At 43.7% G+C, this 13,062-nt stretch overlaps 1 protein-coding gene across 9 annotated transcripts in view; it reads right to left on the reverse strand.

Annotated features, from left to right (window-relative positions):
* Positions 1-13,062, reverse strand: part of SUSD6 (sushi domain containing 6) — an 86,342-nt gene that overhangs the window by 36,204 nt on the left and 37,076 nt on the right. For 7 of the 9 annotated variants that reach the window (XM_055715684.1, XM_055715680.1, XM_055715682.1 and 4 more), the window contains 2 exons: positions 11,107-11,293; positions 6,585-6,614 (listed from right to left, as the gene is read on the reverse strand). In XM_055715684.1, coding sequence (XP_055571659.1) covers positions 6,585-6,614; positions 11,107-11,227 — 151 coding nt within the window. In that variant the 5' untranslated portion in view covers positions 11,228-11,293. Of the gene's footprint in view, positions 1-3,406; positions 3,557-6,584; positions 6,615-11,106; positions 11,294-13,062 lie in introns of those variants that run through there. The other 2 variants (XM_027808120.2, XM_055715685.1) reach the window with 2 other exon arrangements.

Raw genomic sequence — 13,062 nt, forward strand, 5'->3', positions numbered from 1 at the left:
GATTTAAGCTGGGCCTTTTGTAACCCTCCTCCCCAAAGCTCCCTGCTCGGCATCATGCTTGACAGGAGCTGCAGCTGCCATCTGACCCTCCTGAGGAGTAGGGGTGGAAAGATCAAGCTGATGAATTCATGCATGCGGGGCAGGGGCCGGGGGCACAGCAGCCGTATGCTGTGGCCTTGTGTTCTCCAAACGTGCATGTGAGGACAAAGATGGGCTCGGGGAAGACTTGATAAAAGGCAAAGCAAAAGGTCCCCAACTGTTCTCTTGCTACTGCTAAACAATTGCACGACAGTAAAAATCATTACAGCTAGTCATTAAACCAGACACAACAGATACTGGTGTAGGGGCTCACAGCTCAAAGAAACAAATCAACATAAATACATCTATCCTCACAGCCCCTGGAACCAGCTCAGCCTCGGGCAGGAATCTCTCCCATGGAGAAAGCTACTCCAAAGGCACGAAAAGCAGTCAACTTCCCTGCAAAAGCAACTGTAACTAATTGCCATGGGGTGATCCGAGACCAGACCAGACACCATGAGTTTCATCCTGCCACCACGCGATATGTAACAACTGGCAGATGGTTACCAGAGTGCTTTCTAGTTTTGTTTTCAATTTAGTGTTCAGTTTTCATTGCCTCTGACACCGGTCAGGGAATCACCAGGGAATAACCCACTTCAAGTAATGATTCTGTTTTAAATACTACAGAATTCACTGGAAAAAGTGTTTCCTACAACTTACCATTTCCTACCATCTTCCAGAGAGCCTCCCACTACAGGAGAAAAGGGAGACCACCGCAACAGCTAAGTAGTAAATCAAACTAAGTTTTACACCAGGTGAAATACAGGTTAACTGGAAAAGCAAGCTACAGGCTGAAACAATACTTGCTATTCACAAACACTGCTTTGTTGACAGTGATTCTCACTTCACTGTGAGATTGGGTGAAGCTACTCTAATACCACTGAAATAATACATAAGAGCCCCAAATCCCACTGCTGGAAAAGAAACGGGAACTATTTCATCTTTAAAGTCCAGTCATTCCGCTGCTGCTTGGGTGTTTGAACTATCTATGTATTAGTATCTGTATTTAATGAGGACAGCCTCTGTCACCACAGAAAGAAGAAAGGTGGCAGACCACTCTGGAAAGGGAGGTGTGTTTGGTTTTGTCTGTGCAGGGTGCTCACCGGCAAGCACCTTTGAAATGGTGCCACCGACCCCAAATCATTTTAAAATAAAAAACACAAAAAGCTTTAGTTCTGCAGGTACCCTCCCTTGGTGCTACTAACCAACCAGGGTCAGGAGAAAGATTTCCTCCATTTAAAACAACTGGTTAACATTCAGCAGATGGAAACAGACTTAGTGATAGATGCTTCCCTGCTGTCACAGGATGCAGAACAGACATTCATTTTCATCCTCTCAAATCTCTCCATGGCACCTGATGTAGCCAAACATGAAATACTCCTGACCTGCCTCAGACAAGTGGCAGGTGGCCAGAGGTATGTGGTAAAATGGTTAAGTCTTTGCCTCACCCTGATGGTGGTCAGAGAATAAATCTCTTCACAACACCTGTAGTTAGAAGCTTCTACCAGTCTCTCAGTTTTACTGACAGCAAGAATCAAGGATGCTAAAAGCAGCCTTACCTGTGTACTGAATGACAGGCTGCAACATCTCCTTTCCCCCATGCAGTCATACTACTGCCCGTCCAGGGACTGATCCCAACCATGGGATCAGCTCATGACTGGAAAAAGCTGGGTAAAGTGGGACCACACATGACCAAGGCAACACTGACAGAAAAAAAAAATAAAAAAAAACCCCCACCCAACAGTGCTCTGAGAAGGTGCTTCAGCTCCGAGGAGTCTCCACAGCTGGAGGCACATGCCAAGAGGTAGTGAGTTCTCCAGGGTGCTAAAAGGAGGCAGAACTTCTCAGAGAGGCAAACCCCTTCCAGCACAGCACCCACACTGCACTTCAAGTGTGTTCGCCCACCAGAGACATCTCCTTATGCCAGCAGACAGTGATCTTGGCCACCACTGCATAGACCTCCTCTTCCACGTGGCAGAAGTGCACTAACAGTGCCTGACTGCCAGTCTTGTGATAACGCCTCAAGACCAAACCTGCCAACTGCGTTTCACTGCTGCTTCAGTGATCCAAAATTGAACAAGGATCCTGTACCAATAGAGCGCTCAGCTCTCCCAGCACTGTGTATCTCCCCCAACTACTCCAAAAGTGGAGTCTGACTTACTAAATGCCATGGAGGGAACAGCCACTAAAGCACAAACTGTCAACTTAAAGAGAATGTTTAAGTATGAGAAGTAAATATACACAGATTCAAAGTGGCAAGACCTAAAGGTTAAAACTATGCTAGCTCAAGGACATCACATTTCTGTATCACAGCAAGACCTACTTCTGCTTTGGGCTACTGACTAACTTGTTGGCAAAGCGGAGGACTAAATGAATACAACTGGAAAAACAAACTTGCTACCTTCACCTGCCCTAACCCACTCTGATATAACTTCATTCCACTCACAGTGACACACAGACCCCACCTGGAAAACATCACCATCAGCAGGGACTGAAACCCTGGACCCTTGCCAACACCAAGGTATACCAGCTTTAATAGGTTTATCTTGTTTACAGGAAGGGCTTCCCTACAGTGGGTGTAGCAGCCAAATAAATGCAGGATGGTGGAGAAGAGCAAAGCAGCTTTTAACTATATACCTGAACACAAACTAAAAAAAGCAGAACTGTCACAGAAAGTCACGGGTATTTCTCTAAACACGGCAGCAACTTCCACTTCAAGTTCCTCCCTATGTCTTGTTTCACATGCAGTTTCCATATGGTCTCTCACAGTTCCCCCGCCCCAGATCCTGAGCCAGGATGTTAGAGCACTTGTAGGCAGACACAGCCAGTGCTCCAGCAGCTGGCATATTCACCCTGCTCTGCTCCTGCCTTGAGGGGATTCATGCCTTGAAGCTTCAGTCCCTGGAGTGCATACACTTTGTAACCCTCAAATTCTTAATCTGTCAGTGTCTCATTAGTCAGTCCTGTCACATATAGAAAAGCCTCAAAAGCCTGATGCTGTAAAGGCATATCCTGCATCCTCCTGCATTAAGACACTCTTACCTAACCATTAAAAAACCCCAAACCCACACACATTTTTTCTGCTAGAGTCCTCCCTCCCAAGGCCATTACTGTTCTCAACCATTCTAATCTGCTTACATAACTAAAGCACTGCCTTCGTTCAGGACTTACACTACTTAACCACCAAGCCACTAATTGGCTTTTTAAACCACCAGGATCTTTTTCACAACTCCATCTGTGGAAACCTTCACCCTCCTGTTCTGCTGCCGCCCTCCCTGTCCCCCTCTTCTCTTTCCTAGATTCTTACCCTCCCCTGATCCTCACTCACCTTCAATCCATTCTACCACCTTCCCACAAATCTCCATTCAATTCTAGTCCTTTTCTATGCCTGAAGTCTCCACGTAGCTTCATTTCCTTCAAAATACCCTAGTTCAACTTAAAACAGGAAAACCACCTGTTGTCTCAGCAGCTGACATCCCTGTTGGAAAAGAAGCAGAAGAAAATGCAAAGTTGCCCAAACAACAAAATCTGTAAGATCACAAGACAGTTTTATCCTCTTTCTGATGGATAGTTTTATGGGTGCCTAAGGATATGTCTGTCACAAAACTCGTTATACACCACGTTGGTCTTTTTCTCAGGACACAGCAAGTGTTCCTTCAAGCCAGAAAAGCAGCTGCAGCCCATGGTTTTCTAGTTATGACTCTGCACATCAGGCCTACCACGTTCTTCCCTGTCTGTGGGTTGAAAACTCAAGAGAACATCCATCAGAGGTGCTTATCTCACTCTACAGCAAAGCAGCTTTTTTCAAATCAGACATGCTTTTCCCTTTACTAATCAAGTAAAACGTATCTCTCAAAAGCAGCAGCAATGTTTCTTTCTCTTGAACAAGCAAGATTTTTTCCCTATTGAATTAAGATGACTAGCTAGACCTAAAATGCTGAGCCCACAGGATTTAAAGATTTGTTACTCTACTGTTCCAATTCTTTGGCTTTTGCTTCCCCTGAAATGCTTCTTACCACACCAAGTGGATAAATGCACTTTCCTTGCATTCCTGGCATTGGCCCTATAGAAAAGAAACACAGGAGGCCTCGCCATCCAGCACCAACCAGGCTACACAAGCAGTACAAGGTACACTAAGTACACAAGCAGTGAGGGAGCACCTCCACAACCTGAGATTAGGCAGTCTTCTCAGCACAGGAACTCCAAAAGTTCCCTGTCCCCTTTCCATGATAAAAGGGATCACCGTGCTAGGCTGGGGCACAAAGCTTATTTTATTCTTCAACAGGTTAGCAACAAGCTCCCTCTAGCCCAATCCACCTAGCACATCCTATAACTCATCAAGCAGCCCCATACCTAAGGGATTACTTCAAATCTCTTCAACAACATCTGGAAGCAAGCAATTCACTGGTCCTCCAGCTCCAGTACAACACTTTGCAGAAGCAGAGCCTCAGGGGGAATTCCTGCTTGCAGAGGAAGATGAACACTCCCCAGAGGTTTCAATTCATTAAAAGGAAAATGTTTTTTCAGATGCAGATCAGTGCACACAGATAAGCAGGTACAACCTCTTGAGACAATGCCACAATCCTGTCACTGGGTTCCAATTACTCTCACAGAGGTACAAGCATTTTTGAGCTTGCTGTTCAAGTGCCCTCAGTGCCCTACCTTCACTCTTGACTATCAGCAGCTTGTTACCAGCAGTGTTTCAGCAATCCTCATCTACACACAGATTGCTGGTTTTAACATAGGGCCTTGACAGATTCAACCACAAAAGCCAAAGACTCCACAGTCTACAGCCACCCACCTTGCCCTACCACTTGTTTCCCCCTTATCAGCCATGTAAGCATGCTGAGGACATACCTATTCCACAGCTTTACATACCACACACCAAATATTCCAGCAGTATTTGCAATAACAGCCCAGGCTGAAGTTTGCCAAAGCTCCAGAGAAAACTCACTTCTTGTTCTGCCATCCCCACTGCAGAATTAGCAATAGCTGGCAGCATGAACAGGAGGTGGTAACTGCTCGTGATGCTACAGGTTAAACATAAGAGCTGGAGAAGCAATGGCAGACATGGCTTGCACAGATGAAAAACATTCAACCTATCCTAAAAACATAATGCCTCAGCTGCAACAGTAACCACTTTAGGTCTCAAGAGGGACAGAAGTAGCAAAAGAATTGTCATATAGCATTAGGTGGTAGCAAGCAAACATTCTTCTGTCCCGCTGCGAGGACTTTCCCCATAAGACTAGGAACAAACCCAATCTCTTCCCAAATGATTGGCTGAAGTAGGTAAAGAGGAAAGACTCAGTGACAGAAGGAAGCTGTGTTAAAACAGACAAATCTGTGTCTTCAACCTCGCAGGCTGCAGTCATCAAGGGACACCAGGATGGCAATCAGTCAGAACCTGGACTGAAATTCTCAAGTAGAACAAACCATGTCATTCAGCACCCCTCCTGCTTCCCTCTACAATGAAGCTTCTAGCAGTTTCCATCTTTTTCATTCTAGCCCAAGAAGCTAAGGTGAGATGGACCAGACAACTCTAGAGTTACTTCCGAAAGCAGCTTATTTTCCTGCTAGCAACCATGGCCAAGAATTGAAAGCCCCTTAATGCTAGGGGTCTGTGATACTAGTCTTGCTAGGAGTACAATTCAGGCATTGGATAAAAATCTAGGATTCAGAGGATTCCACCAGCTTTCCCTCCTCCTGTCTCCCATTCTCTATAAAGACCAAAATTTAGTAGGCAGCAAAATTCCCCTCCCACATCTTTAAATACTTCGTTATGAATCCATTCCTGTCAGACACTGTTCCTGGGGGGTTTTCTTGTTTGGTTTGGTTTTGTTGTGGGTTTTGTTTTTTGTTTTTTTTTTTTTTTTTGAGAAGGGGAAATTCACACTAAACATCAAATTTCAGAGTTCAACAAATATTTACACAAAATTTTATGTATTTATAACAGATACAGAAGCCAAATATGCTTCCCAATTTCTCCCAAAGTTAAACACATCCATAACATGCATACAGGAAAGATTTTAGACTTCTTTTGAGCACAGGAAATGGAAAGCAAAAGTATCCAATGGAATACATCCAGAGTCATGCTCTGTGATGAGATGTTCACCTTTCTTGATTAAAGGAAACAAGGTTTTTTGCTTCAGCTCAATCTTCTCTGGCAGCCTCTCTAAACTCCCTCAAGCAGCATCTCTCTGCATTTTAATGAAGTATTTATTCTATTTGTTTTTTCTTGAGTAATTCAAAGTTAAATCCTATAGAAGGCACAAGGATCCCTTCAAGCACAGTGAAACACATGAAGTTCATCTCCCTCTCTCAAACTTAGGGCAGTCACCTTTCCCAAATATAAGGGACAAAAATGGAAATAGGGCATAGAGACAGATCTCAGCCTATCCAACACAACGGAAGTATAATGGAAATCCTAGCTCATTGCCACTTGTATTTAACTAGTAAAAGACCATACTCATTTCTCATAGTACAGCAACAAATATAACTCTACTCACATGCAGGTCCTTTGGATTTGCTGTGCCAACCTAGGACAGACAAAAGGAAAATTCAGGATTACTATTGTGCTGTCATGGTTTAACTCCGTAGGTAGCTAAACACCACACAGCTTTAATTCATCCTTCAACCATTAGAACTGGTTAAAATTAAAGATGATGTGTGCCTTCTTGAGATCCCTATTACTCCCTTTAAGCCAGCTACTTAAATAGTACTGCCTAGATCAGTGTAGTAATAGTGTGAATATTATTTGAACAGTCTAAACCTGGGCCCGTCTGCATCTGCTTCCTAGCCACCTTCGTGGCCTGGCCGTTAATCTGCAGCTCCTCACCATGCCCTTCTGTACCGCTCTGCTTTTACTAAGCTCTCCAAAGGGACTGGAAAGAGGAACTGCACCTGAAACTGTTACCCCTTCTCTCCATGGAGAACTATACACTTGACCCTGTAATTCCTCCAAACCCATGCTTACATGAAGCATGCAGGTTAGAATCAAGATCCTCTGTTCATGCATGACACCTCCCCACATTTCTGTCTGGCCATCCAGTGTTAAAAGTATGCTTGTTTTCATGGCCATTGAATTCATCCCTAGCTGCATAACCGCCTTCCTTTCAGCTGCATAGTCAGAGACAAAGGAAACCTCTGATTTGCACAGATTCCCAAAGAATAGGAACAAGTCTGAATCTGCTCAATGACTGGAGTGCGCTCTAACAAGCTGTTCTATGCAATGCAAACAAATACCAGCGGTATCCAAGAGCTTCTGTGCAGAATAACCTTGGCACTGAAAAGACCTTAGAACAGCAAGCAGCAGATTGGCTGCATTTGCGTCACAGACAACACACAGGAATGAAGTTGTTTCAGTTTATTCAAGCTCAATTTATCACTTTAATGGCAAATCTAAAAATTAGCTAGCTTTCTAACACTTCACACATGATCAGTCAACAAAAATCAGACTGTCTAAATGTAAATGGCTTCACTGAACCTGCATTATTATTAATTTTAAAAGATTAATATTTAAACTCTCTCTTTTAAGGGTATTAATATTTGCTCAATTCAGGATGTTTACTAACACCTTTGCTTGCATTTCCCAGGACCAGGTGATGCTATTATCAATAATGAAAGGCCCAACATCTATTTTGATAGGTTTCTGACAGAGCTGGTTATGAATCCAAGAGAGATTACACCATTTGGAACACAAATGATAGGAAGCTTTAAGAGTATTTTAGACACTACATGTTAAAATTTAATGAACAACTTATTATGATCCACTGTCATCCTTCCAAAAATAGCCCAGCCAGCCAGGAGGACCATTGTGAATGAGGTACAAATACAAGGCCTTTGAGAGCTTGTGGGAATAACCTTAAGGGCCAGAGATGGGAGGAAGGGAAAAAAAAAAAAACCACACCCACAGACCACCCAAAAACCACAGCAACAAGGAAAGAATGGAGATGCATTACCTGTAGAAGAGCAGACAAAATGGTTGTTATTGCTCCTCTCCAACACTTTAAAAATTCCCCATCTCTACCTACTAAGGACCCCTTCCTTCAGCTACATTCCAGATGAACCCTCAAAGAATTTAAGAGACAGCTGAAGAACTACACTTCCATATTTCAGGTCCTTGCTTTCCAAGTCTCCTTGCCTGCTCATTCCTTCATTACTTCCCCAACTAATCTTAGAGAACTCAGCAGATGGGGGGGAAAAAAGGTCTAACAGTGATAAAGCTCAAAAAATATTTCTGAACAGCACTGAAGTTTCCATAAATCCTCCTCTTCTGACACACCTTAATTGCTTGTCCATCACCAAATGCTGCATTTGTTCTGTGTTAAAATACGTGCAGCAGTTATTTTTACATTCACAGATATCTTCCCGTGAAAAAAGAGCAGTTTCCTCAAATTATGCAGTATGCTTAGTGACTAAGCAACTTATACTCACCTCGTGGCACTTCAGGATATTTGGATAGATTGCTTGAGACAAAGTGCTGAAGATTTTTCTTAAAAATCCATGCATAAATAAAATTAATACCAGAGGACAGACCCGATGCTTGCTGACTGGAAATGAGTCTGCCCTCTGCATTAACCATGTGGCAAAGAGAACACATTCCTGCCCAGAACATGAATATATCCCTTCAGCCTCTTGGAACTAAAGCAACAGAGTTTCTAAACAGCAAAATGAATGCAATACAATATACACTGTAAGGTTTTAAACACACGAATCACAAGCTCTGCTTTCTCACTCAGAGCTGAGCCAGCCACTGTCTCCATGCTTGTCTGTCTTTTTATGAGACCATTCTTCAGCTTTTGTAGCAATTGTGAGCATGTCACACTTGCCCTGCATTCAAGGTAACCATTACCACCAAGACATTTAATAACAACATCTTGGTTCACGTTCACATTGCTTTGCTCTGCCTGCTCTCAATAATCTTGCTACGTAAAGTAATAAAGTGAGAATGGTGGGGTGGTTGGGGGACAAAGATGAGGCAAAGAATTTTCCAAGCACCTTGCCAGTATTCTTTGTTTCTCCATCTGGCTCTCCACTTCTTGGCTGACTTGCTAATTAATGTTGCTCATGGCTGGCATGCTGCTGCAGGTGCAACTCTCCGGGCCCATGACGCATCACTGAGCACCACCATCCCTCCCAGCAATAGCAGTTGGGTTGCTACCTCCCAGTGTCAGAAAACCTGTACATGGAAGCACTCATCAGCAAGCCCCTCCCCTTCCCCAGGATTTCCCCCCCCTGCATGTCTTGCCCTCTGCTATGAACTTGGGCTCCCCTCCACATGCAGTTTTTCACTTCCCCTGCAGGAAATGGTTCATGCCCAGCCACTATAATCCTATTTAGCTGATGATCTGCCTTGATTAGTTTACCACAGCTGGTTCCAGGTCCTGAAGCAAAAGGAACACAGAAAGGGAAACAGTGCACAGCCACTCCTGGGTCTTCCAATATGCTTAACCAGTGCTTTTGGTAATATGACCGAATACCTCAAAAATGATACTAAAAGGGCTCGCTGGTATTGTCACTGCCTTTCCCTATCCAGCCGCCCCATGCAGCAAAAGGCAGTTGCATGCCGATGACAGACTCAGTTAAAGGTGCTGCAGTGTGTGGTGTGAGTTTCAGATGGGGATGGTGCACTCCAGCCCCAGGCTGGGAGGCATATCTGACAGGTCTACATCTGAAATGAGGCAGGGACATTATCACCAGTAACAGCAAGATTGGAAAACAAGGACAGACCAGACCCCAAAAGACCTTGTCCCTTTCCCACTCCCACTATCTGTTCCTGCCAATTTGTCACTCCCTCACGTGTCCCTGCACCCCTCATTAGCTACAAAGCCAAAATCAGGCCAGGAAGACATAAAAGTCCGGGATATCAGATTTCAGCAGCCTCTCCCTTCCAAATCGAAATGCCAGAAATAATAAAAGGAGATCAACTCCTCCTGCAGCAGTTTCCAGCACCAGCAGACTTTCCCATACAGGATCACCTTGGCTTTGAGTATAACTGGCAACTAACATTTATTCTGCTCTACCACAGAGAGGCCAATTCAAGCTTCACTGATGCTGAGGAGCAGTGGTCATGAGGTTTTCAGTTGCCAGGTAATGACACATCAAGAAGTCAGGTTTTGTTTTCAAAGGCAAGCTGTTGTTCTACATTGGAACAGCTGCTGAAGTCAAACCTACAGGCTTTCTGGGGACTAAGCTTCTCCAAAGTTCTGTGCAAAGGCATACAAAGTTAGTCCTTCCATCCCATGCCACTTACGATGCGGCATATCTCTACAGACAAAGACTACATCATGGCTGATCTGAGAGAAAAGACAGGGTATACTGGGTAAACAAGCACATACTTCACGTCATGTATAGCCTTGTGAGCATCCAGCGTATCTTCTTCTTCCATTCATTTCTAAAAGGCAGATCCCTCTCACCTCTGTTGATATTTTACATATCATCCCATTGCAGTGTTATTTACATTATTCACAACACTTGCCCATCAGATAAACATCAAGAAGTTAGAAAGGGGAGAGGGAAAAACTCAAGCGGCAACCAGGATCCAAGAGGGGCACAATTAGCAGGTGCTGAGGTGTCAGAAGATAGCACACAAGGAAACACTGAACAGATTTATCAGCTGTGCCAAGAGCTGAAGACAGCCTGATCTTCCAAAACTACTTCACATGAGCAGCTGCTACAGAGCATATAGATAACAGCATCCACATGAGAATCTCACTCAGTCAAAATGTAGTCCTTGCTCTTGAGACGGCCCAAGTGCCCCCCAGCTGCAGTGAAAGAATGAAGATGGAGGGAAAAGAAGCTGGCAGAATCAAAACGACAGGGTAGAAGACAAGCACTTACTCACATGCAAGACTCATTCAGTTCAGACACTGCCCTCTGCTTAACCAGTAGAAATGGAATTTTTCCTGTGAGTACTGAAAGATGGGTCCAAATGCATCAACCATCACCAGCTTCCCCATAATAATACAAGACCACTTCCATACTTAAACATCTCCCCCTCCCTACAGCATATGCAAAGGTTTCACTTACCTGTGGCCTGTGCTTCCACGATAAAGGTACCAAAGATAACTAGCAGAAGAAATAACCCATGGCTAGTCAAGGCAAGAGATGATCCTGTGTTGCTCTTTGGTGCTACCATTCCATGGCACATCTTTTAACACCCAAGTTTCTTTTTAAAAAATTCCCGAAAGATCTGGCTGATCAGGAGCACCTCGATCTACAAAAACAAGACAAACAAAGAAACAGTGAGTATTGAGCAAAACGCCTACAACATCTGGGGAGGGGAGGAAAAGGGGAAATTCAGATACAGACAAGAGCAACATTTTGCATGTTCTAGTGTTTAGGAATCTTATCAAGTATTTACAGTTCACAAGGTAACAGGAGCAGAAAAGGCAATCTTTCACATAGGAAATACTAAGAGGAGCTGCAGTATAGAGAGACCACAACTTTTCAATCACCCTCTAATATTACAGGTGTGAGGACTGCCTAGCTTACAATTAATCTTAGCCTTTCCTTTCAAGACAACCCCAGAGGACACAGCATCTGGAGAACTTGTTTCAAAGTAACTTCAAGAAAACCAGCCTTCCTACACCCCCATCACCTTTCAGGTCTCCAAGACGCAGCAGACTGTACTAGACAGCCAGGATAAATAAATCATATGCCTCTTCAGCCACCTGGAGAGGCACAGCAAAGTTGACAGCCAGCCGGCAGGCAGGCAAACACACACTTATGAGGAGGAATGTAAAACAGCTTGCAAACCTCAGGTATAATGTTCTGACAGTACAGAGCGCAGCAATTAATTGCAGGATGTGACACTGCTCATACCTGAGGACTGAGGGATTCAGCCACAGCCTATCAGGCACCGTCACAGCAAAAACAGACTTGTACACAAACACACAAAGAGCAGTTGGGAAATCAAGAAAGCACAGAGTTAAACCCCTATTTTTAATGAAGGAAAAAGACCCAGCAGAATACACGTCCCACAAATCCAGTATGGTTTTAGCCTGCAAGACCTCCAGTGGTAACTTCGGCCCTGGATGAATAATGATGTCATTCATAACTCAAATGCTCATGAAAAAGTTAGGACTAAAAAAAATTAAATAAATAAATCTGTATGTACCAGTTATACAAAGGAGGAAGGAGAAAACTGGGTGAGTGGTGGACTAAAAATAACCTAAAAAACCCTACCACCATGCCCCAAAAAATCCAATCCAAAAAAAAAAAGCCAAACAAAAAACAAAAAACCCACACAGAGATATATTTCAACACTTCTATCATGCTATTCCTTACACAAACATCTAAAGCTCTCAGGGGGGGGAAAAAAAGGTGCAGAAATTAATGTTTTATTACACTTGACCACAGGAATACTTCTAATTTAGAGGGAAACTCCATTCAGTCACAGCTTCTTCAGCTAAACAGATATTCATACTGAAAGAGGATTTTTGGTTTTGGTCAAGTTTCCCACAAAAATTCAAAACTGCTGGGTAACTCTGAACAAATTTGAGAGGTGCAGAGGTGGGTATCATGCTCTTTCATACCCTGTGAGAACAGATGGGAGACCTCAGTTAGTACTCCTACCACCACTGAAGGCAGTATGACTCTCAGACCCTTAAGTGCAGCTGAGACGAAGTCAACACGCCAACACCAACCAGAGAAGCACATGACAAACTGCCACAACTCACATTTCCAATTACTCGGGCAAAAAAGAAGCTGCATTATGGAAGGGAATATGTAACTTCGTCATTAAACCTGGAAGTCATCCTAGAGAAAAGAGGGTTTGCTTAGTTACATGTCATTACTTTGCTCATGTTTACTTCACAAAAGGGCTATCTTTAAAATTTGAATCTTTCAAGTCAATTAGTGTCTACCAAAGAAGAATTCTTTGTCTGCATACACCCCCGCCTTGAAATGTCATTTCAAGATGACATTTAAACTGCCATGTGGCAAGTCTAGAGCTGATGCTACAATAAACTCTGTCTGCCCCTT

Source organism: Falco cherrug, chromosome 7 (genome assembly GCF_023634085.1).
Source record: "Falco cherrug isolate bFalChe1 chromosome 7, bFalChe1.pri, whole genome shotgun sequence".
Classification (NCBI taxonomy): domain Eukaryota; kingdom Metazoa; phylum Chordata; class Aves; order Falconiformes; family Falconidae; genus Falco; species Falco cherrug.